Source organism: Electrophorus electricus, chromosome 2 (assembly GCF_013358815.1).
Source record: "Electrophorus electricus isolate fEleEle1 chromosome 2, fEleEle1.pri, whole genome shotgun sequence".
NCBI classification, from domain to species: domain Eukaryota; kingdom Metazoa; phylum Chordata; class Actinopteri; order Gymnotiformes; family Gymnotidae; genus Electrophorus; species Electrophorus electricus.
Genome location: NC_049536.1, coordinates 27,584,626 through 27,606,109, shown reverse-complemented (window position 1 = coordinate 27,606,109; position 21,484 = coordinate 27,584,626). Strand labels below are relative to the sequence as shown.

At 43.3% G+C, this 21,484-nt stretch overlaps 1 protein-coding gene across 1 annotated transcript in view; it reads right to left on the bottom strand.

The window, feature by feature from the left end:
* itga4 (integrin alpha 4) overlaps positions 1 to 17,406 on the bottom strand; it is a 30,341-nt gene extending 12,935 nt beyond the window's left edge. Inside the window, exons 1-15 of the mRNA XM_027022280.2 lie at positions 17,036 to 17,406; positions 16,599 to 16,711; positions 13,380 to 13,474; positions 12,348 to 12,477; positions 12,148 to 12,215; positions 11,606 to 11,735; positions 10,471 to 10,556; positions 10,101 to 10,163; positions 9,713 to 9,850; positions 7,875 to 7,983; positions 6,874 to 6,968; positions 6,268 to 6,358; positions 5,548 to 5,593; positions 5,124 to 5,278; positions 269 to 423 (exon numbers count right to left, since the gene is read on the bottom strand). Of these exons, the coding sequence (XP_026878081.2) occupies positions 269 to 423; positions 5,124 to 5,278; positions 5,548 to 5,593; positions 6,268 to 6,358; positions 6,874 to 6,968; positions 7,875 to 7,983; positions 9,713 to 9,850; positions 10,101 to 10,163; positions 10,471 to 10,556; positions 11,606 to 11,735; positions 12,148 to 12,215; positions 12,348 to 12,477; positions 13,380 to 13,474; positions 16,599 to 16,711; positions 17,036 to 17,223 (1,662 nt within the window). The 5' untranslated portion in view covers positions 17,224 to 17,406. The remainder of the gene's footprint in view (positions 1 to 268; positions 424 to 5,123; positions 5,279 to 5,547; positions 5,594 to 6,267; positions 6,359 to 6,873; positions 6,969 to 7,874; positions 7,984 to 9,712; positions 9,851 to 10,100; positions 10,164 to 10,470; positions 10,557 to 11,605; positions 11,736 to 12,147; positions 12,216 to 12,347; positions 12,478 to 13,379; positions 13,475 to 16,598; positions 16,712 to 17,035) is intronic.
* Positions 17,407 to 21,484: the final 4,078 nt, after the last annotated feature.

Below are 21,484 nucleotides of genomic sequence, written 5' to 3'. Positions count from 1 at the left end.
ACAGTAAAGGCACAGTCTGCAAAACCTTAAACAATAATGTTTCCTACACACTACTGCTGTGATCTGTGTATGCATGGCTATATACGTACTAACGACTCAGTAGGCCATTTTAATCAAGTGTGGCAATGCAGGATCTGATCCCGTGACCTTTTGACCCATATGTGTGGACCTGTACAGTATGATGTGTACGGTAAACACACGTTTGCCCACCTGTTGCCCCACGTCTGCCTTCCCCCCCCTCGCCGTCACGGTCGCAGTGTTCTCTTACCCTCAGAAAGGCCTGGTGCATGCTGCAGGTCTCCTCTCCATGCTTGGCCCTCACTCGACCTGCTGTGACATTGGACGTTCCATTTCCATGGAAATAGAAGCGAGAGGGAAAAGGCTCCTTGTTGTGGACATCGGCAGTGAGGTTGAACTTCACCTCTGGGAAGGAAGGAGGAAAAGTAAAGGATACAAATAAAAAAATACACAAAACTATAAAACAATAAAATAGTTCTAAATGTGGTATAAAGTAGTTCTAAAGGTTTAAAGTAGTTCTAAAGGTGGTGTAAAGTAGTACTAAATATTGTGTAAAGTAGTTCTAAATGTGGTGTAAAGTAGTTCTAAAGGTTTAAAGTAGTTCTAAAGGTGGTGTAAAGTAGTTCTAAAGGTTTAAAGTAGTTCTAAATATTGTGTAATGTAGTTCTAAAGGTTGTTTAAAGTAGTTCTAAAGGTTTAAAGTAGTTCTAAATATTGTGTAAAGTAGTTCTAAAGGTTGTTTAAAGTAGTTCTAAAGGTTTAGAGTAGTGCTAAATATTGTGTAAAGTAGTTCTAAAGGTTGTTTAAAGTAGTTCTAAAGCTTTAAAGTAGTTCTAAAGGTGGTGTAAAGTAGTTCTAAAGGTTTAAAGTAGTTCTAAATATTGTTTAAAGTAGTTCTAAATGTGGTGTAAAGTAGTTCTAAAGGTTTAAAGTAGTTCTAAATGTGGTGTAAAGTAGTTCTAAAGGTTTAAAGTAGTTCTAAATATTGTTTAAAGTAGTTCTAAATGTGGTGTAAAGTAGTTCTAAAGGTTTAAAGTAGTTCTAAATGTGGTGTAAAGTAGTTCTAAAGGTTTAAAGTAGTTCTAAATATTGTGTAAAGTAGTTCTAAATGTGGTGTAAAGTAGTTCTAAAGGTTTAAAGTAGTTCTAAAGGTGGTGTAAAGTAGTTCTAAAGGTTTAAAGTAGTTCTAAATATTGTGTAATGTAGTTCTAAAGGTTGTTTAAAGTAGTTCTAAAGGTTTAAAGTAGTTCTAAATATTGTGTAAAGTAGTTCTAAAGGTTTAGAGTAGTGCTAAATATTGTGTAAAGTAGTTCTAAAGGTTGTTTAAAGTAGTTCTAAAGGTTTAAAGTAGTTCTAAAGGTGGTGTAAAGTAGTTCTAAAGGTTTAAAGTAGTTCTAAATATTGTTTAAAGTAGTTCTAAATGTGGTGTAAAGTAGTTCTAAAGGTTTAAAGTAGTTCTAAATATTGTGTAAAGTAGTTCTAAAGGTTGTTTAAAGTAGTTTTAAAGGTTGTTTAAAGTAGTTCTAAATATTGTGTAAAGTAGTTCTAAAGGTTGTTTAAAGTAGTTCTAAAGGTTGAAAGTAGTTCTAAATATTGTGTAAAGTAGTTCTAAATGGTTCCGTTTCATTCTATGGTGAACACGCAATGTTCTAAACCCCAGTGGATGTGAAATGCATTGCAGTGTAATCGCTGTTACTCCCCTGTTCTTATATTTATAGTCTCAGTCCCTGTTTAAGTTCACTCTCCACCTTTTACAAGCGAGGGGCCTTGCAGCACGGATGCAAAAAAAAGCAAAGTTGCACCTAACAGACTGTAATTGTAACGTTTTCCTTTTATTTTTGGCAAAGGCCTTCCCGAGGTGGTACATTTCAGGATGTAACGAGCTTTATTCTTCTTCCGTGTTTTATGTGAAGCACTGTGTTTGGCTGCTGCGTGTGACATGGACTTTACAAATAAAGTGGGCAGGTAAATTCTACACAGCAAGACTGTGGCGAGAGAAAGTCAAAACAAACAAGTCTATAAAGTAGTGTAAAGTAGTTCTAAAGGTGGTGTAAAGTAGTTCTAATGGTTTAAAGTAGTTCTAAATATTGTGTAAAGTAGTTCTCTATATTGTTTAAAGTAGTTCTAAATGTGGTGTAAAGTAGTTCTAAAGGTTTAAAGTAGTTCTAAATATGGTGTAAAGTAGTTCTAAAGGTTGTTTAAAGTAGTTCTAAATATTGTGTAAAGTAGTTCTAAAGGTTGTTTAAAGTAGTTCTAAAGGTTTATAGTTCTAAAGGTGGTGTAAAGTAGTTCTAAAGGTTTAAAGTAGTTCTAAATATGGTGTAAAGTAGTTCTAAAGGTTGTTTAAAGTAGTTCTAAAGGTTGTTTAAAGTAGTTCTAAATATTGTGTAAAGTAGTTCTAAAGGTTGTTTAAAGTAGTTCTAAAGGTTTATAGTTCTAAAGGTGGTGTAAAGTAGTTCTAAAGGTTGAAAGTAGTTCTAAATATTGTGTAAAGTAGTTCTAAATGGTTCCGTTTCATTCTATGGTGAACACGCAATGTTCTAAACCCCAGTGGATGTGAAATGCATTGCAGTGTAATCGCTGTTACTCCCCTGTTCTTATAAATAAAGAATAATAATAGTAATTATTAATAATTAAATATCCACATTTTTATTCTCTTCCGGTGCTGGGAACATCTTATACAGCCAATGAGAGGCTTCAGAGCGCTGATGCTGTAACCCTGAGGTGGGAGTGTAAGAAGTCAACACATTTGGGCTGAGCTGTAGCAGATAGAGATGTGGGAAACCGCAGAAGAGTCTCTGTGTCTCAGGCTCTCACGGTCATTTGTCTGCAGCATTTCTGTCTTAGCCTCTAACGGTTTCTGTTTCTCAGCCTCTAATGGTAACCCCTTTCCCTTAACTCACATTCCAGGTTTCTCCGAATTGAGTTTCCCTAAGCGTCTTCCTCCGTTTACCCACACAGCATTATCAGCCTTTCGGTGAGCTCAGTCCTTGCCACACACCGGGGCCTTGTAACGGCCACCTTGGAGGCGAGGGTGTGGCAGGTAATGGGTACTGTGAGATAAGGTACTGTGGTCAGGGTCTGAGACACAGACTCACTCAGTCAACATATACTGTACAGACCAGTACCCCTCCTACGCGTACAGTAGGGTCCGGGTGTCCCAGGCCCAGAATGATAGTCTCAGTCCCTGTTTAAGTTCACTCTCCACCTTTTACAAGCGAGGGGCCTTGCAGCACGGATGCAAAAAAAAGCAAAGTTGCACCTAACAGACTGTAATTGTAACGTTTTCCTTTTATTTTTGGCAAAGGCCTTCCCGAGGTGGTACATTTCAGGATGTAACGAGCTTTATTCTTCTTCCGTGTTTTATGTGAAGCACTGTGTTTGGCTGCTGCGTGTGACATGGACTTTACAAATAAAGTGGGCAGGTAAATTCTACACAGCAAGACTGTGGCGAGAGAAAGTCAAAACAAACAAGTCTATAAAGTAGTGTAAAGTAGTTCTAAAGGTGGTGTAAAGTAGTTCTAATGGTTTAAAGTAGTTCTAAATATTGTGTAAAGTAGTTCTCTATATTGTTTAAAGTAGTTCTAAATGTGGTGTAAAGTAGTTCTAAAGGTTTAAAGTAGTTCTAAATATGGTGTAAAGTAGTTCTAAAGGTTGTTTAAAGTAGTTCTAAATATTGTGTAAAGTAGTTCTAAAGGTTGTTTAAAGTAGTTCTAAAGGTTTATAGTTCTAAAGGTGGTGTAAAGTAGTTCTAAAGGTTTAAAGTAGTTCTAAATATGGTGTAAAGTAGTTCTAAAGGTTGTTTAAAGTAGTTCTAAAGGTTGTTTAAAGTAGTTCTAAATATTGTGTAAAGTAGTTCTAAAGGTTGTTTAAAGTAGTTCTAAAGGTTTATAGTTCTAAAGGTGGTGTAAAGTAGTTCTAAAGGTTGAAAGTAGTTCTAAATATTGTGTAAAGTAGTTCTAAATGGTTCCGTTTCATTCTATGGTGAACACGCAATGTTCTAAACCCCAGTGGATGTGAAATGCATTGCAGTGTAATCGCTGTTACTCCCCTGTTCTTATAAATAAAGAATAATAATAGTAATTATTAATAATTAAATATCCACATTTTTATTCTCTTCCGGTGCTGGGAACATCTTATACAGCCAATGAGAGGCTTCAGAGCGCTGATGCTGTAACCCTGAGGTGGGAGTGTAAGAAGTCAACACATTTGGGCTGAGCTGTAGCAGATAGAGATGTGGGAAACCGCAGAAGAGTCTCTGTGTCTCAGGCTCTCACGGTCATTTGTCTGCAGCATTTCTGTCTTAGCCTCTAACGGTTTCTGTTTCTCAGCCTCTAATGGTAACCCCTTTCCCTTAACTCACATTCCAGGTTTCTCCGAATTGAGTTTCCCTAAGCGTCTTCCTCCGTTTACCCACACAGCATTATCAGCCTTTCGGTGAGCTCAGTCCTTGCCACACACCGGGGCCTTGTAACGGCCACCTTGGAGGCGAGGGTGTGGCAGGTAATGGGTACTGTGAGATAAGGTACTGTGGTCAGGGTCTGAGACACAGACTCACTCAGTCAACATATACTGTACAGACCAGTACCCCTCCTACGCGTACAGTAGGGTCCGGGTGTCCCAGGCCCAGAATGATAGTCTCAGTCCCTGTTTAAGTTCACTCTCCACCTTTTACAAGCGAGGGGCCTTGCAGCACGGATGCAAAAAAAAGCAAAGTTGCACCTAACAGACTGTAATTGTAACGTTTTCCTTTTATTTTTGGCAAAGGCCTTCCCGAGGTGGTACATTTCAGGATGTAACGAGCTTTATTCTTCTTCCGTGTTTTATGTGAAGCACTGTGTTTGGCTGCTGCGTGTGACATGGACTTTATAAATAAAGTGGGCAGGTAAATTCTACACAGCAAGACTGTGGCGAGAGAAAGTCAAAACAAACAAGTCTATAACATATGAACAGAAACGCTCTTCCGAGAGTCCGAAAGACTGTGGGAATGCCCCCCCCCCCGAATGTTCTGGCAAAAGAGTTGCACACAGAGGTACAGAATCAAGTGCAGGGGGGGGATGGGAGGCTGGGCAGCAAGAGGCGGGGTAACAGGAGGCAGGGCTTACCTATGTGTCCAGGTACTTGCTTGCCCTTGACCCTAAAGCACACGCTGACCTCCACGCACACGGCAGGCAGGCCATGCTCATGGCACAAAGCCACGGAGCGGTTCACGCTGGCCGGCAGCAACAAGGACGCCTCCACCATCACAACTGGGCGGGTCCTAAAGGGGGAGGAGCCAGAGAAAATGCAGGAACGTCATTGGTCAACGGCAGCACCAGATCATGACAGCCACTGACCCTAAAGTTTAAAGAATATGGGTTAAACAGCCTAATTACATTAGACTGTCTAATTACATTGTGCATTTTATGATGGTTTTGCTACTTAAACATCATGAGATGAACAGATATAGTTTATAGCCTAGCAGCACATGTGTTCAGCATGGACAAAATCTTTAAATGAAACAGTTAAATCTGTTTTATTTGTTTTTACCGGAGCACTATGACAGAATCGGACAGATAAGCTCCCACTGCCACATCTGCAAAACAGGAACTTTTATTTAGATTCATATGTAAATTAAAGACAATATTTAGAAATGCAAACCATTTCAGCAGATAAAAAACACACTGAGGATTATGCAAAAAAGGACAAGAACACCCTTCTATCACATTACACACACTCTTACACGCGCGCTCACATGCGCTATCCCCTATCACACACACTATCACATGCGCTATAGCCTATCACACAATATCATACACACTAAACCCTATCACATACACAGAATGCCAGTGCTTCACCGTCCCAAATACTTTATATATGCAGCCTGTCTCACAACATACCTAAAATATATCTCAATATTTCTAAAAACTTTATGAGACTCATCTAGTGTTTTAAGCTCGAGGAGACCATGATGAGAACAGTGTCTGTTCTGTGTGTGTGAGCGTGGATCCGGGGGAACGTTACACAGGCTGTGTTTATTCACATTGTGGCAACACACTTGAGCGGCTGTGGATGGAGCTGCTAAGTTGCTGAGGTCAGATCTGAGTTTCATGCAGGTCCAGCGTGGATGTTGACGGATGTTGCACACATGCTACAGGAAATCCTGTCAGCCTTAGTTTCCTACTCTAAACAGCTTACAGAATAAAGTAATCCATTATTAGTATCAGTAGGAATAAAAACAAAATCATAGCGACAGAAGCAAGGCATTACCTGGGTAACCATTGCCATCAACATCGACGCCTCCAGACACAGACTGGCCGAACATTCTGAGGCTGTTGCCGAGCACGGAACCAGTGATTCGCTATAGGTCAAAACGTGCACACACACACACACACACACACACACACACACACACACACACACACACACACACACACACACACACACCATTCATGAACCAGCCTAAAATTCCTCTTCTGAGAATGTGTTAACAATGCTATGCACAGTGTCTATCCCCCAAAATAGAAGGGGAAAAGAGGACATGGATAACATCTCATTCATGCTCAGCTATCGCTGACTCAGTACTGCTGCCTTTTCAGGAAGTGTCACACACCCTGCACACACACATAGCGCTGCACGGTTGTAAACTGTGTATTCAGACTTCTTTTGTTCAGGGGGGTGAAGCCAGTAGTTTATGGAAATTGCAGCAATTCTATGTACACGCAGAACAGAACAAGCCTGTGACAGGATGGAGAACTCTGATATGTGGACAGACAGGCAGCGGGGAAGGGGCGGACCCGCTTCTCCGCCAACCCCCACCCCTCAGCCCCCTACCCCATGCTAGGAGTGTGATCACTCTGCAGACAGCAGACATACTTGCGAAAAGCTGGCTGTGACCCCGCCCTTCCTCCCATTGTAGATATACACAGCACCTCGCAGGTCTTCCTCCTGGGGAGCGCCAATCGCCACATCTGAAACACAGTCAGCACACGAGAGTCACCCAAACAATCACTGTTACGGCAGTATATCATCAATGAAACAGTCACAGCGGTATAGACTCTTCAGACGAGTCACAACAGTATAGACTCTTCGGACGAGTCACAGCAGTACAGATTCTTCAGAACAGAGACAAGCAGGAACTCTCACAGTGCACATTTTAATACATCTGTCAGTCAGTCAAGCCACTCTTAGGAGTACTGTGCCAAAAGGATATTTTTTCAACTGAAAACCAAGCAAATTTGTTTTATTAATGTTAATAAAATGTTAATAACATTTTGTTATTAACATAATGTTTTTATTAATTACTTTCGCTTAAACAGAGCCACAGCCTATTGAAATAGTACATTGTAGTGATTAATAATTCACACATATATTCATATACATATTCAAATGATCATGCTGAAATCTGGCCTTAAAAACAGACAAAAAAACCACACTGTGTATGTCTGACTTCAGATGCATCTTTAGGTGGGACATGACAACATTCTGGCAGAGCTGAGTCTGAACAGACAAATGTACTAAAACTGGGCTTTCTGCAAACATATTCTCGGATTAGATGAGACTGTCAAAGTGGGATTCAATGCTAAGGACAATGATCATGTGCAAACAGGTTTCTGGAGCGGAGAGAAGTTGTGGGATTGTCTGGATTTTATTTTCACTACGGAAATGGCCACAATTTTTTCCCAGTAATTGGAATTTGGGACAGAGCACAACAGTTTCCATTCAGTATTAACAAGACTGCAGGCCATGACTCAGATATGCACTGTGACCCAGAGGAGTGAGAGAGGGTGGGGGGCAAGGGCGTAGCTGTCCAGCGGATTCATACAGTGTGGTGCTGTGAATGGAGGTTATTTATGCCGGTTGTCCTGGGGTCTCACCTGGGTAGCCGTCGTTGTCGATATCACCAAGGTCAGTGATGGTCTCTCCAAATCGTGCTGCGTATGAGTCTCGGCCCACCAGCTTGAAGGGCGCTTCACTCATGCTAGCCTGTGAAGAGCAAACACACCATGTCACCCTTCTGCCCCCTTCAGTGCAGGAGGACTAAATGCAGTATTTGCTGCAGTGTGCTGAGGTCAAAGGTGTGAAGATTTAGCAGTAGGACAAGGAGAGCAGAAGATGAAGGAACTGTGCCTGAAATGTCCTGGTCTTCAGGAAACCTCATGTACTGCACTGCAATTTTTAATACATCAATCAATCAATCAATCAATCAATCAATCAATCAATCAATCACTGACTGATTGATTGACTGATATTACCTCTCTCGCTCTCTCTCTCTCTCTCTCTCTCTCTCTCTCTCTCTCTCTCTCTCTCTATATATATATATATATATATATATATATGAGAGAGAGAGAGAACCTTGGTTTATGTAATTCCATCTAATTAGCCATTAAGCTGTTAATGGTTTAAGCTATTTGAGCCAAACTGTGTGGTACGTCTTTGTTGAATTGCTTGGGGAATATAACAGATAAGCACTGCTAAGTGCATTAAAACACACACACACACTTTTCAAACCGAATCTCTTAGCCTAATGATACTACCCCTCCATGTACTCGGAGAATACAGAATGCGCGCACACACACACACACACACACACACAGACACACACACACACGGGTAAACAAGGCCTTGTGCTCCTTATCCAAACATAGTGTCCGAGGCTCCTGAATGAACAAAGACAATTAGCAGAACTCCTCCAGTGACCGCTAAAGCCACTTCTGTCAGGATACACACAACCAGAAGCCTCAACAATACTGCTGTTTATAGAGCTCCTGTTAGAGCTAGTTAATATTTGACACAGAACCTGGTAAACATGTATCACGACAACCTTGGATGCTGAGATCAATGTTGGTATTGAGTTTCTGAAACCCAGTTCAAAGTCTAAGCGTAGGTAAGAGTTCACAGTTAATACCCTCATCATTCTGACTGAGAGGTACTGCTCAGACCCAGTGCTGCACAGAGAGGAGACAGGCGGGACGGTTTCCTAATTATATATTTAGTGAGTCTTGGCATAGTGTGTAGGGTGTAGTATAAAGTGTAGGGTGTAGTGTGTAGAGTGTAGTATACGGTGTACTGTATAGTATAAAGTGTAGTGTGTAGGGTGTAGTATAAGGTGTAGTGTGTAGGGTGTAGGGTGTAGTATACGGTGTACTGTGTAGTATAAAGTGAAGTGTGTAGGGTGTAGTATAAGGTGTAGTGTGTAGGGTGTAGTATAATGTGTAGTGTTTAGGGTGTAGTATAAAGTGTAGGGTGTAGTGTGTAGGGTGTAGTATAAGGTGTAGGGTGTAGTATACGGTGTACTGTGTAATATAAAGTGTGTGTAGGGTGTAGTATAATGGGTACTGTGTAGGGTGTAGTATAAGGTGTGTGTAGGGTGTAGTATAATGTGTAGTGTGTAGGGTGTAGTATAAAGTGTAGGGTGTAGTGTGTAGGGTGTAATATAAAGTGTAGGGTGTAGTGTGTAGGGTGTAGTATAAGGTGTACTGTATAGTATAAAGTGTGTAGGGTGTAGTATAATGTGTACTGTAGAGTGTAGTATAAGGTGTAGTGTGTAGGGTGTAGTATAAGGTGTACTGTGTAGGGTGTAGTATAAGGTGTAGTGTGTAGGGTGTAGTATAAGGTGTATTATGTAGGGTATAGTATAATGTGTAGTGTGTAGGGTGTAGTATAAAGTGTAGGGTGTAGTGTGTAGGGTGTAGTATAAGGTGTAGCTCCACACCTGGCCCTGGTTGATGTAGACGTGCACACGCCCTTCCTCCCTTACAACACTATACATGGGGGCTCCCACCAGCAGGTCAGACAGCCCATCAGCATTCAGGTCCACTGCACACACACTCGCACCATAGTACGAGCCCAGCTGCCAAACAAACAAACAAACAAACACACACACACAGAAACAAACAATGAGGCAGTGCTGCATGTGCCACACCAGGAAATCACTTCATTCTGTTCAATATGTTTGGCTTTCTCATTTATTTGTCACTGCAATGTGAGGCTTTATCGTGGGCTGTTGTTGTTGTTTATGTTTTACCAGTTTTCCAGTATGTGTGTGTGTGTGTGTGTGTGTGTGTGTGTGTATGTGTGTGGAGGTGCACAGTAGGGGTCACCTGAGAGCCACTGGTCTCGTTCACGATTTTCAGAGTTTTGCCTTCGACTTGGAATATGTAAACCTGCAGATGGGAGAGAACACATACCTGAAACACAACAGCTTAACACAACACAACAGCTTAACACATCACAACTTAACACAACACAACTTAACACAATACAACAACTTAACACTTCCTGCTGCAAACCCTTAACACAGCAACAGCACTGTTGATGGGTCATGGGGTCAAAGGGTGATGGCTGGGTGAGGAGTTTTCATTTTAGCTTTTCAGTTTCATTTAATTTGGATATATATACACACATAACAAGTGTAAAGGTGACTGAACTGAACTGAATTCTGAAAGAAGCAGAACCAGTGTTAACCCTCACCTTGCCAGCTTGACCGTGCTGAGGTGCACCCCCCACTATCTCCATGCTGTCGCGGTGAAGGAAATGGCCGGCACCCACCGAGTAGCCTGCAGGGGAACGGACAACGCGGTGAGCAGAGCCTCGCGGCTAGCACGGTAGTGCAGCCAGTACAGCAGCGCAGTTAGCCTGTTTAGCATGGTCGCGTGGTTAGCATGGTTAGCCCAGCCGTATGGTTAGCACGGTTAACATGGCCACGTGGATAGCAAGGTTAGCCCAGCCGCATGGTTTGCACGGTCAGCCCAGCCGCGTGGTTAGCACGATTAACATGGCCACGTGGTTAGCAAGGTTAGCCCAGCCGCGTGGTTTGCACAGTTAGCCCAGCCACGTGGTTAGCACAGTTAGCCCAGCCACGTGGTTAGCACAGTTAGCTCAGCCACGTGGTTAGCACAGTAGCATGGCCAGTACAACAGTGCAGTTAGCCTGGTTAGCACACCAGCCCAGCAGCGCAGTTAGCCCAGCCGCGTGGTTGGCATGGTTAGTCCAGATGCAGGGTTAACACGGTTAGCATGGTTAGCCCGGCTGCGTGGTTAGCACGGTTAGCTCAGCCGTGTGGTTAGCACACCAGTGCGGTTAGCCCATCAGCCTTTGAAGTGGATGCAATAAGCATCTGAATGACATGAGCGCTCAAAACTGAGCGTGAAAGAATGTCACAGCTAAGAACATTGTTGTTGAGTGAGACATCTTAGCATTTACACCTGACACAATAAGATAAAAAGTGTTTTAAAAAGAATTAAAAAATACTTTGAAAATACTTTCAACATGCAAACACCTGCTCAAGGAGCCTCTTGTAGATACTGTATGCTCATGAATATTGTACTACATTTTTCATTGCGTGCTCATTTCAACTGGGGCCACGGACGTGCACATGGACTAAGATCTAACGCGGCGCCTCATCTGACCTCTGAGCACTCTGCTCTGTAGCAGTAAATAAAAGCCACAGAACCTTAGACTGCTAGCTTCTTGTTCAAAGAAGAATGTGGTCATCGTAATAAACACCCTACTCCTATACAGCTTTCGGTAAGCTTCACAGCAAATGCACAGCAAGCTTTACATAACCAGGAAAATCGACCCAGTGAACGGTCCACTGCAGCCTCACCCAGATAGCTGCCGTAGAGGACCGTGCTGTCATCGTCCACGTAGGCTGCCACAACGTTGCTGGAGACGTTGTACACCAGCACAGTGCCAGTCCAGTAGAAGCTACCAGGAGCTCCCATGATCATCAGGTCCTGCAAGGCAGAGGCGCACAGGGTGAAACACATCCGCGCCTTAGGGGCTCGTGTCTGACGGGTGTTGGACGTCAGAACCGACTGACAATGGACTGGAGCACTGAGAACCAACAGCTACAGATGGTGACACACTGGTAACATTCCCAAACTGTGCAGTGTTTCTAAGAAATAAATGTTTCTTGTGAATTTTTTTAAACTATGAATGAAATGTCATAACTAATTAAATCAATGGGTTACCTTATTATATAACTGCTCTCAAAAAAATTAGTAAGTCTTCTAAGTCATGAGAGTGTTATAATATAATATAAATTATTTTGTTGCTCTCAGAGCAGCAAAAATGCACCAACACACTGAATAATGTAAAATACTAAATAATGTAAGATGCTTTTTCCTCCTTTCTTGTCAAAATTACCTCGGTGAGGACATTTGAGATCCCAGCCTGGCAGGATCCATAGTCTTCCCCAAACTTCCTCTGATGATCTGAATAAACACATACCGTCTTTCAGCAGCGTATTTACAGCCACCTCTGTTCATTCACCGAACGGACGGATGCAAAGACACGCGTCTCACGGTAACGGCGTCTGTCGGAGTGACGTGACAGCTGCCCCATACCTCTGTAACAGGGGATGTACTGAGTGGTGTGGCTGAAACCAGAGCTGATCTTGAAGCACACGCCGTACGGTAGTTTGTTCTGGTTGTCTTTCCTGGCGAAGAAGACGTTCTTCCAGCGATGTCCGCAGGCCTGGAATTAGAAGTAGCACAGGCATGCACAAAAGGGGCCTTTGTGTGGGGCATAACGAGACAGACTCAGCAGACCTTTTCTAATCCTGCATGACTGGCAGACCAGAACAGAACCACCCACCCGTGGTACAGTCTAGAAACAGCAACATGGGTTTAAATAGGCATTTGAATCATTTAAGAAAGTAAATAATGCATATGCAAGCCCTGGAGAGTGGAGAGTGACACACACGCTGGAGCTGCTGGGGTGTGTGCTGGGTTGTTCGTCCTTCAGTCTCTTTAAACACACGATAAGTTTACAACACAGCAGCTCACATGCTTCCCAGGAAAAGAGAAGTCAATGCATACTACACCCTTCTAATTCAACTGTATTTTGTTTACAAAGGTTTGCTTATGACATTGGTCCTATCCTGGCATTCTAACCCAGTTTAAAGCATGTTAACCCAGTAAGACCACTTCATAAATTGAAGAAGGCCTTCTGCTAATCCCTAGATCTGCCTGCACCTTCACATTTGGAGCATCTTTTCACATACAGCTCTAAAAGTCAGGAGCACCATTGTAGAGAATCTGAGGAATGCACAATCTAGAGATTACTGAGGGTTTGTTTCTTAATTCTGGTTTTAAAAACACTTTAGGCTAGCCTACAGGTGTTTCTGGGCCTTTTATTTTGTATTAATAAACGGTTGACACTGTCGCTTTTAAAAGTCATTCAACATATCACAGGTGCACACAGCACAAACCGAAAGGATCCAGATGACAGAACCACTTTCTGTATGTGGCTTCAAAAACTGACGTGTGCACCCACTGTGAGGTCAGCCACCTTCTCCGCTCATCACCTCAACAGCTCACTGGCCGCGGCTGAGGTGGGGAGGTTAAGTGGGAGGTTGGGTGAAGTGGGTCACATACCAGAATATCCCCATTGGAGGCTCGTCTGGACAGGCTGACACCAAGCCACTGGTTATCACCCTCAGCCAGGCATGTTTTCCCACAATGCTCCACACCTGTGCAAAGGTCCAAACACAAGCAGTGTTACTGCTCCAGAAAACCACACACACCATCTCAGGTGTATGCAAGTCACCACACTCACACACACACAAACATTATTTCTGCAGTTGTATGCAAGTCAACACACACACACACCATCCCTGCAGTGTACGCAAGTCACCATACGCATGTACGCACGCACCCACCCACCCTCCCTCTGTCTCTTCAATTGTAGTGCAGTGGTTAAGGTACTTCACTATGGTTAAGGTACTTGACTTGTAATCAGAAGGTTGCCAGTTCCACCACTGCCAAGTTGACACTGTTGGGCCCCTGAGCAAGGCCCTTAACCCTCAATTGCTCAAGTTGTACTCAGTCATAATTGTAAGTTGCTTTGGATACTTACAGTGTCAGGTAAATGTAAGTCACCACAAACCCACCCATCTGTGCTAGTCTAAGTTATCTCACACATACATATACTCAAGTATGGGCAGGAGAGGAGTTTGGTTTTGCTTTGTGGAGCTGATTTGTTGGGAGAGACCAAATACATAATATCATATTTCCCTTGTTAGTTAATGAACCCTAAACCATAAACCATAACCCTAACCCTAACCTATCACTTCTATAACCCTAACCCTTAACCATAAACCCTAACCCATCACTTCTGTAACACTAACCCAACCCTAAACCATAAACCCTAACCCTAACCCATCACTTCTGTAACGCTAACCCCTCACCCTAAACCATAAACCCTAACCCTAACCCATCACTTCTGTAACGCTAACCCAACCCTAAAACCTAACCCTAACCCATCTCTTCTGCCTTAGAGGCACTGGGTGATCACACATCCTCCATTTCTGTGAGGACATTAAGATCCTCTCACAACAAATCTGCCAGTCCACTTTTCTTGAACATTTCATTAACATTATAAACCAGAGAAGCTCACACCACTGCATCTAAATGATGACGGTACCAAGAGAGAAGTTTTGATAAACAGTGAGTGACTAGGAGTGAGGTGATCTGGATGGGCCCAAATCAGCAGGCTGTGATTAGACAGAAATTCCTTTTAGTTATAGCATGCGTACGGCATTGTGTTTAGCTGAAACGCAGTGACGTGTATTGTGTTTTGTTTCAACACATTCACAGTAAACAGCAGAATGTAATCTAGCTGTGAGTTGATTGCATTTCAAGATGGCCTGCACTTAGTTCAGAGACAGATTTAGCATTTACTTCAATAAACACAAATTCTCACACATCGTTTTTATGTTAACAGATTAACAATAAATCAATGTAATGGGTCTTTTATTTTTCATTTTGGAATGTAACCACATATGTGATCTAACATGATTTCAGCATTTCCTGTTTTAAATGCAGTCCTGCATGTATTGTTTTTCCAGTAAAGAGATCAGATGGTGCCAGAACAATATAATAGCATGTCACGTTTTTCCACCGACATGATTCAGTTTGTCAGGAATTCCTGTCCATACACTCCAAGGCATTATTAATAAAACTAAACTGTTAGCTCAATTAGCTCGATGTCAGCGATCAGGTCAGAATAGCACATGTTGAACCTCACAGTCTCATTACAGTCATCACTGCACAAGAACATGAAACGCAACAAACCCAGCAGCTTGATCTTCTGCATTTGGCCTGAAAACGCAGAAGAAAACCTGCTGACTAATATCAGAACTAGAACTAACAGAACTAAGGCCTGACACCCTCTTTCAAAAGTACATTTTCAGCTCCACGCCCTTAAAACTGAAGCGCTCTGGATTTAACCCAGATTCCGGACTCACGTGTTCCAAATTAAGGCTGTGGAAGAGTTTTAATGACCACAGCATTCACATGATTCAAGAAATTGTGCTTCCATGCTTCTCTCCCAATCTTCAACTGAAAATAATCCTAAGAGGTTTGAACTCCTGTACATCTGTGCACATCAACCCTGGGACACCCTGGTGAGTGTTTAGCATCTTCAATACACCTAAGCACTAAAGCACTAAAGTGTGCAGTGCTATGTGATGAATGAACTCTGAATTACCTATGATTCATGTTTGCCTTTCATGGCTTGGTGATGCCAGGGTCCGCTGGATGCCAAACACTCTGAACGCCAAACCAGGCAAAGAGGGACCCAGGCTGCCACTTCACAATTTCACCGGAACCAGAGGCGTGGCCCGGTGGCTAAAAGTGTTGGAGTGACGCCTTTAACTGGTGCCGCTGCCACCCGACAGTCTGCCTGGCATCTGAATGCCCTCTGAGATTAGCGTGACCAGGGGCGCTTCAGGCCGGACTGCACCGTGTGCTGAAGGCTGTCTCTTTCAGTGGAGACATGAACGTCATGATTGTGGGATTAATATGATTGTGCATTGTGGGATTAGTGATTTTATATACATTGCGGGATTAGTGAGATTAAACATTTTCATCTTGATTTGCCCTCCAGCATCTAAGTGCAGATTAGTCTAAACCTTTTAGATACGTTTTCCATGGACAACAGTTCTTCAGAAACAACCACTGTGGTGCATCTTGCTGGTTGAGAACATTCACTGTACTTAATGGTGGACATTGGGTCCACGTGAAATATTTTGGACACTTTACAAGTTTTGATAATTCAGCAATTTAGCAGAACAATCTCAATCCCAAACTTAAAACATTTATTTATTACAGCAGAAGCATTAGCTCCTCTCCTCAGAGTTTAAAGTATTTTCCAGGATGAAGAAAGATGTTTTATTTTGTGCTTCCTGCGCAACTGCAAGGCAACATTTGGAGGGCGCAACAACAGCAAGATAAGCCTGCACGGCGGTTCACTCGTACAGCATGACACCAACCGGACACCAACCGTGACACCAACCGGACACCTACCGTAGGAGATCCACAACTCCGCCTCCGCACGCGCCGCAGCGCAGCGCGAGAGGAGTCGCCCAGAGCTCCACGGCCATGAAACCACGAGTCAAAGAAAAGTAGGAGGAAGAACGGCGGGGCTCCGAGTAATCATTCCGTTAAGGACAAATTCGGGTTCGGGATTTGACCAGGAACGAAGAAAAACACACACAAAAGGTGTACTTGGTTTATGAAATGGAGAGAGAAACAGAGTAAAACAATGCAAAACAAACAAATCTGTCGTGTCGGCCGCCTGCAGAGATGACCCACCAGTCTGGAGCGCTTCACAGTTCCTGGTTGAAATACTGCATTTGTAAATCCCTCCAGGTTTTATAACGCTCGGGTAAAAGCTGGAGCTTGCTTCCGGGGCTCCGACAACCAGCCTAGGAAAGAAGCCTCCAAATAAAATACTCTTCAATAAAACGGTTTCTGCATCTTCGAGTAGTATAATATCATTATTATAACAGAGCTGGTATAATTAGACATATCCTTTTGATGAACACTACTGGGATATAGACTATATACATGCCAATTTTAGTGAACGTTATGCACAAGTGATTTTATGATATTTTAACATTTTTTAACCGTCAGGGAAATTAGTATAAAGCGTTATATTCGCTATAAGATACCAAATACATCAGCGTTACACATGTTTCAAACTCCATCTGCGCAGTCTAACATATCAGTCAGAAGTTCCAGGAACTCACCACGGGGTCTTTTGGTGCTTGTGAACCAGAACTGAATAGCCAAATAAAGATCCATTGGGTCCGTTGAAATTCAAAGAGTGCTGCACGTCCAAATTATAACCCAGGCTCAGCAGGCAACACGCGCAGCCAAGGAGCCATTTCAACATGTTCACGCGCCAGTTAAAGTTGCTCGATTTCTGCAGGTCCATGGCTAATCCCAAACACCGACGTTCTACCAGCGATAAGAGAGGGAAATGATGGCGACATATATTTAAAGAATAAACTACTGCACCAAAACAAAAATCGGGTTACACAAACTCTTCATTCAAAGTTTTTCCTCACGAGCCCCTCCGAGAGTCCCGCGCGCCTGTTGCGCTCTGGCTGTGCGTCTGCTCGTGAGGAACCACTTCATTTGACTAAACTTCGTCACGTGAAAGTTCCCCAACTGACACAGTCCCTTTGAACTTACAGCACGAGCACGAGCGGCGATGTTGCTCGCGCGAGGCTGCTCTGTTCATAAGTTGATGAGTTCTGCACTTAGTGCGAGCCCATTAGTGCGTTTATAATCAAGCTAAAATACTAGTCAACTCATTAGTTTAAATGTGTTTTAGTCCAAATTACCTCAATTTGTTTACTATTGACTTTAGCTATTTCCTGTATCCCTTAAATAACGGAGTACGATTTGTGGACCAAATAAACAATTACGAAAGAGTTTAGACGCATCGCGTGCGTTCTGTCACCTGGTAGCTAATGGCGCGCGAGCAGAATGTAAATAAATAAATCGCGGGCCTTATCGCTGCTTTGGGTGATGCTGTGGAAAACACAGAGTGGTAATTATTCCAAGATATGTCTCACTTATATGTTTGTGTTTAAAAAACCGGATACATTTTGTAGAAAGATGCTCTGCCTCTCCACTCCTTAGAGAGAAGGTTTTACTCAGGGTGAAAAGCACACTGGTGACGGTATCATATCTACGCGAAAACCTTGGCTGGATGTGTAAAATAACGGCACACGAAAAAACAGCAAATGGGAAAGTAGCATCCCATTCACTGTAATTCAACAATGTCGATATTTCTGGCGGTGAAATTCCTATCGCGCGCAATGTAACAGTCCCGCGGCCGGATGTTGTACCTACAGCCATACATATTCACTAACCAAACTGTTCACATTTACCTCGTGCTGAAGCTGCGTATGTCTGCTATGTTAGCGTCTCTCCTTAGACGTTTTGACAACACACACACACACACACACACACACACACACACACACACACACACACACACACACACACACTTATTAAGTTCAGAGGACCGTTATACTCAAAGTGAGGATGGATGAAGGAAGCAGTGTTCCTAAGTATAAGCCCCCCTGTGTGAGTGTGTGTGCATGTGTGTGTTCTGTCTTTCATTACCTATCAATAGATACAATAGTGTCATTTATTTTGTCACGTGATAACACAGGTCCCTTTAATTACCAGAGAAAATAAGAGACTTGGCACTCTCTTGCCCCTCTCTCTCTTTCTCTCTCTTGCCCCCCCCCCCCTGCCCCTCTCTCTCTCTTTCTCTCTGTCCCCTTTTCCAGATAGATTCCTCTCTCTCCCTAATCCCTGTAGAATTTATTCTTTCCCGTTGTCCTCACCAGTGCATTTCTAACATCACAGTAATAAAGTGAGAATTTCATGATGTGACTATTGTGTGTTCAGTATTTTTTAGAAGCAACTCAAAGCTGTTTCAGGGCTAACTGCAGCTCTCAGGACCTCCTGCTCTCGGTGATCAATCCATGAGCTCTGGCAGGATGGTCACATTGACCTTGGAGAGTGGATCAAACACAAGGCTGTTTCTGCTAACCAAGGCTGTGTCAAGGCTGTGTTTCCTAGTCTCATCCGCTCAGTGGCATGCATGTAACTGTTGTTACACATGTCCTCACATGACTAAAAAGGATTTTACACACACACACACACACACACACACACACACACACACACACACACACACACACACACACACACACACACACACACACACACACCAAGCCAGAAGTTGCATGTATCTCATTTCTTGTAATATTAAGAGCTGATCTGAGTTCAGTTTTTGTAACCCTAACATGTGATTAAATACACAGATAGACCTGAACTTTGACACAGCCTCACATACCGGGCCACGCATAAAGAACATCCACACGACCTCCACACCTCCTGGCATTCCACAGGTAGGGCCTTTTCTTCTTCAGCACCTCTGATTCAACTCATCCAGGAGTGATTGAGTCCCTGTGAGCTGAATCACTAAACTCTGCCGCATCGCTAACGTCCTGGACACGTCTCAGCACCCCGCAACATAGGTTAGCATGTTTACTATGTGTGGGAAACCTCTATAAATGTTTGAAAAAGCTTCACTGCTGAGTCATAGGGTTACAGTTGTCTGACAGTGATCCCCCACCCCCACGCAGACCCTCACCCCCACCTCAGAGCAGGTCCATCTGTGTTGTAACATCCTCAACAGTATTCTCCCACCATGTCCTCAAATGTTCTATACAGGCCCTTTGTTTCTGCCAAACACGAACCGTGTGGTGTTAGCATCCGGAGACAGAACACCTGTCAAGGAGTCACTACTGCTGAAGGATTCCGCTCAGGTTTGATGAAGAGCAGAGGGGAGTGTGGTTGGAAAGGTGTTCGGAAACGTGACCCTGTTGTATTTTTTAGCAGAGCCATCTTATTAAAAGGGTAATGAGGATGTATGGAACAAACACTCTCACAAATAAACAACTCTCACAAACACTCATTAACAACTCTCACAAACACTCATAACTCTCACAAACACTCATATTAACTCAGAAACACTCATATTAACAACTCTCACAAACACTCATAACAACACTCACAAACACTCATTAACAACTCACAAACACTCAATAACAACTCACAAACACTCAATAACAACTCACAAACACTCAGTAACAACTCACAAACACTCATAATAACAACTCTCACAAACACTCATATCAACACTCACACTCAATAACAACACTCACAAACACTCATAACACTCACAAATACTCATTAAAAACTCTCACAAACACTCATATTAACAACTCACAAACACTCATTAACAACTCTCACAAACACTCATTAACAACTCTCACAAACACTCATTAACAACTCTCACAAACACTCATTAACAACTCACACAAACACTCATAATAACAACACTCACAAACACTCATTAACAACTCTCAGGTTAACATCTCTCTCTCTTTTTCATTCCACTCTTGCTTCTGATTTTTTATTTAAAAAATCCTTCACTTGCATCTCTTTCTCCAGATGAAACAGCTGGTTGCATTTAAACCCTAAATATCTGCCTCACTCTGATTGCTTGATGGAAAGGTGTGAGAAAGCTACACACACACACACACACACACACACACACACACACACTCACACATACACACACTCTCTCTCTCTCACACACACACACACACACACACACACACACACACACACACACACACACACACTCACACATACACACACTCTCTCTCTCTCACACACACACACACACACACACACTCACACACGCACACTCACGCATGCACACACACACACACACAGACACACACACAGACTCACACTCACCCCTCTTAACTCTCAAATCACCCCTCCATTACTGAGGTCTAAATTAGAGAGGAGCACGGAGACTCTTCAGGTTATTAGGGGCGTGCTGACGTTGGTTCTCGGAAGATCGGGAACTCTCCTGCCTCACTCCCTTCCTCAGAACCACGTCTCCTGCTCCCCTGCTGGAAGGACACAACATAGCCATGCCCTAAGTCCAGTAGGGGACCCCTCAACCCAGAAGGTCAGCATTCTCAGCCAGTGACGTTAGTGTGGAGAGAACACAGGCTCCTGAGCGCCGAGGGCCCAAACAGCACCAGAGTCGTGATTTACGGCAAGACCTGGAATCACTGCGATTGTTTAACTTCGGAAGGCCGACCTCAATCAGGGAACGGGTTGGAAACCTCCCAGAGTTAATCTGACTCGTACCGTGGAGCCTGTGCTTCTGGTGAGATCTGTGCTATCTGGAACCGACTGGCTCACCGAGGGGTCAGTTGGAGGGTGGGCAGGGTAGTGCTGGGGGCGGCTAGGTGGAGCTCTGGAGAGAACTGATAAACAGCCACTCAGCAGCAGCCGCGGCTGAGAGTGAAGATGGCCTCCAGCTGGGCCAAAGAGACCCCTCCAGACTGGTGGAGAGAGGCAGCATGCTGAGATATGGGAGACGTCTGTGATTAGTCTGTGATCTGTCTGATCACTTGGAGCTGTCTGTGATCTGTCTGTGATCTGTCATTGATCTCTTTGTGATCTGTCTGTGATTTTCAGGGCCATTTTTCCAGACCCAGTTCCAAACCCCTGCAGTGTGTAATATATTTAGTGCTCTAAGACACCCAGCTGAGTTCATCAGACAGATATGAAGCCCGTCAGAA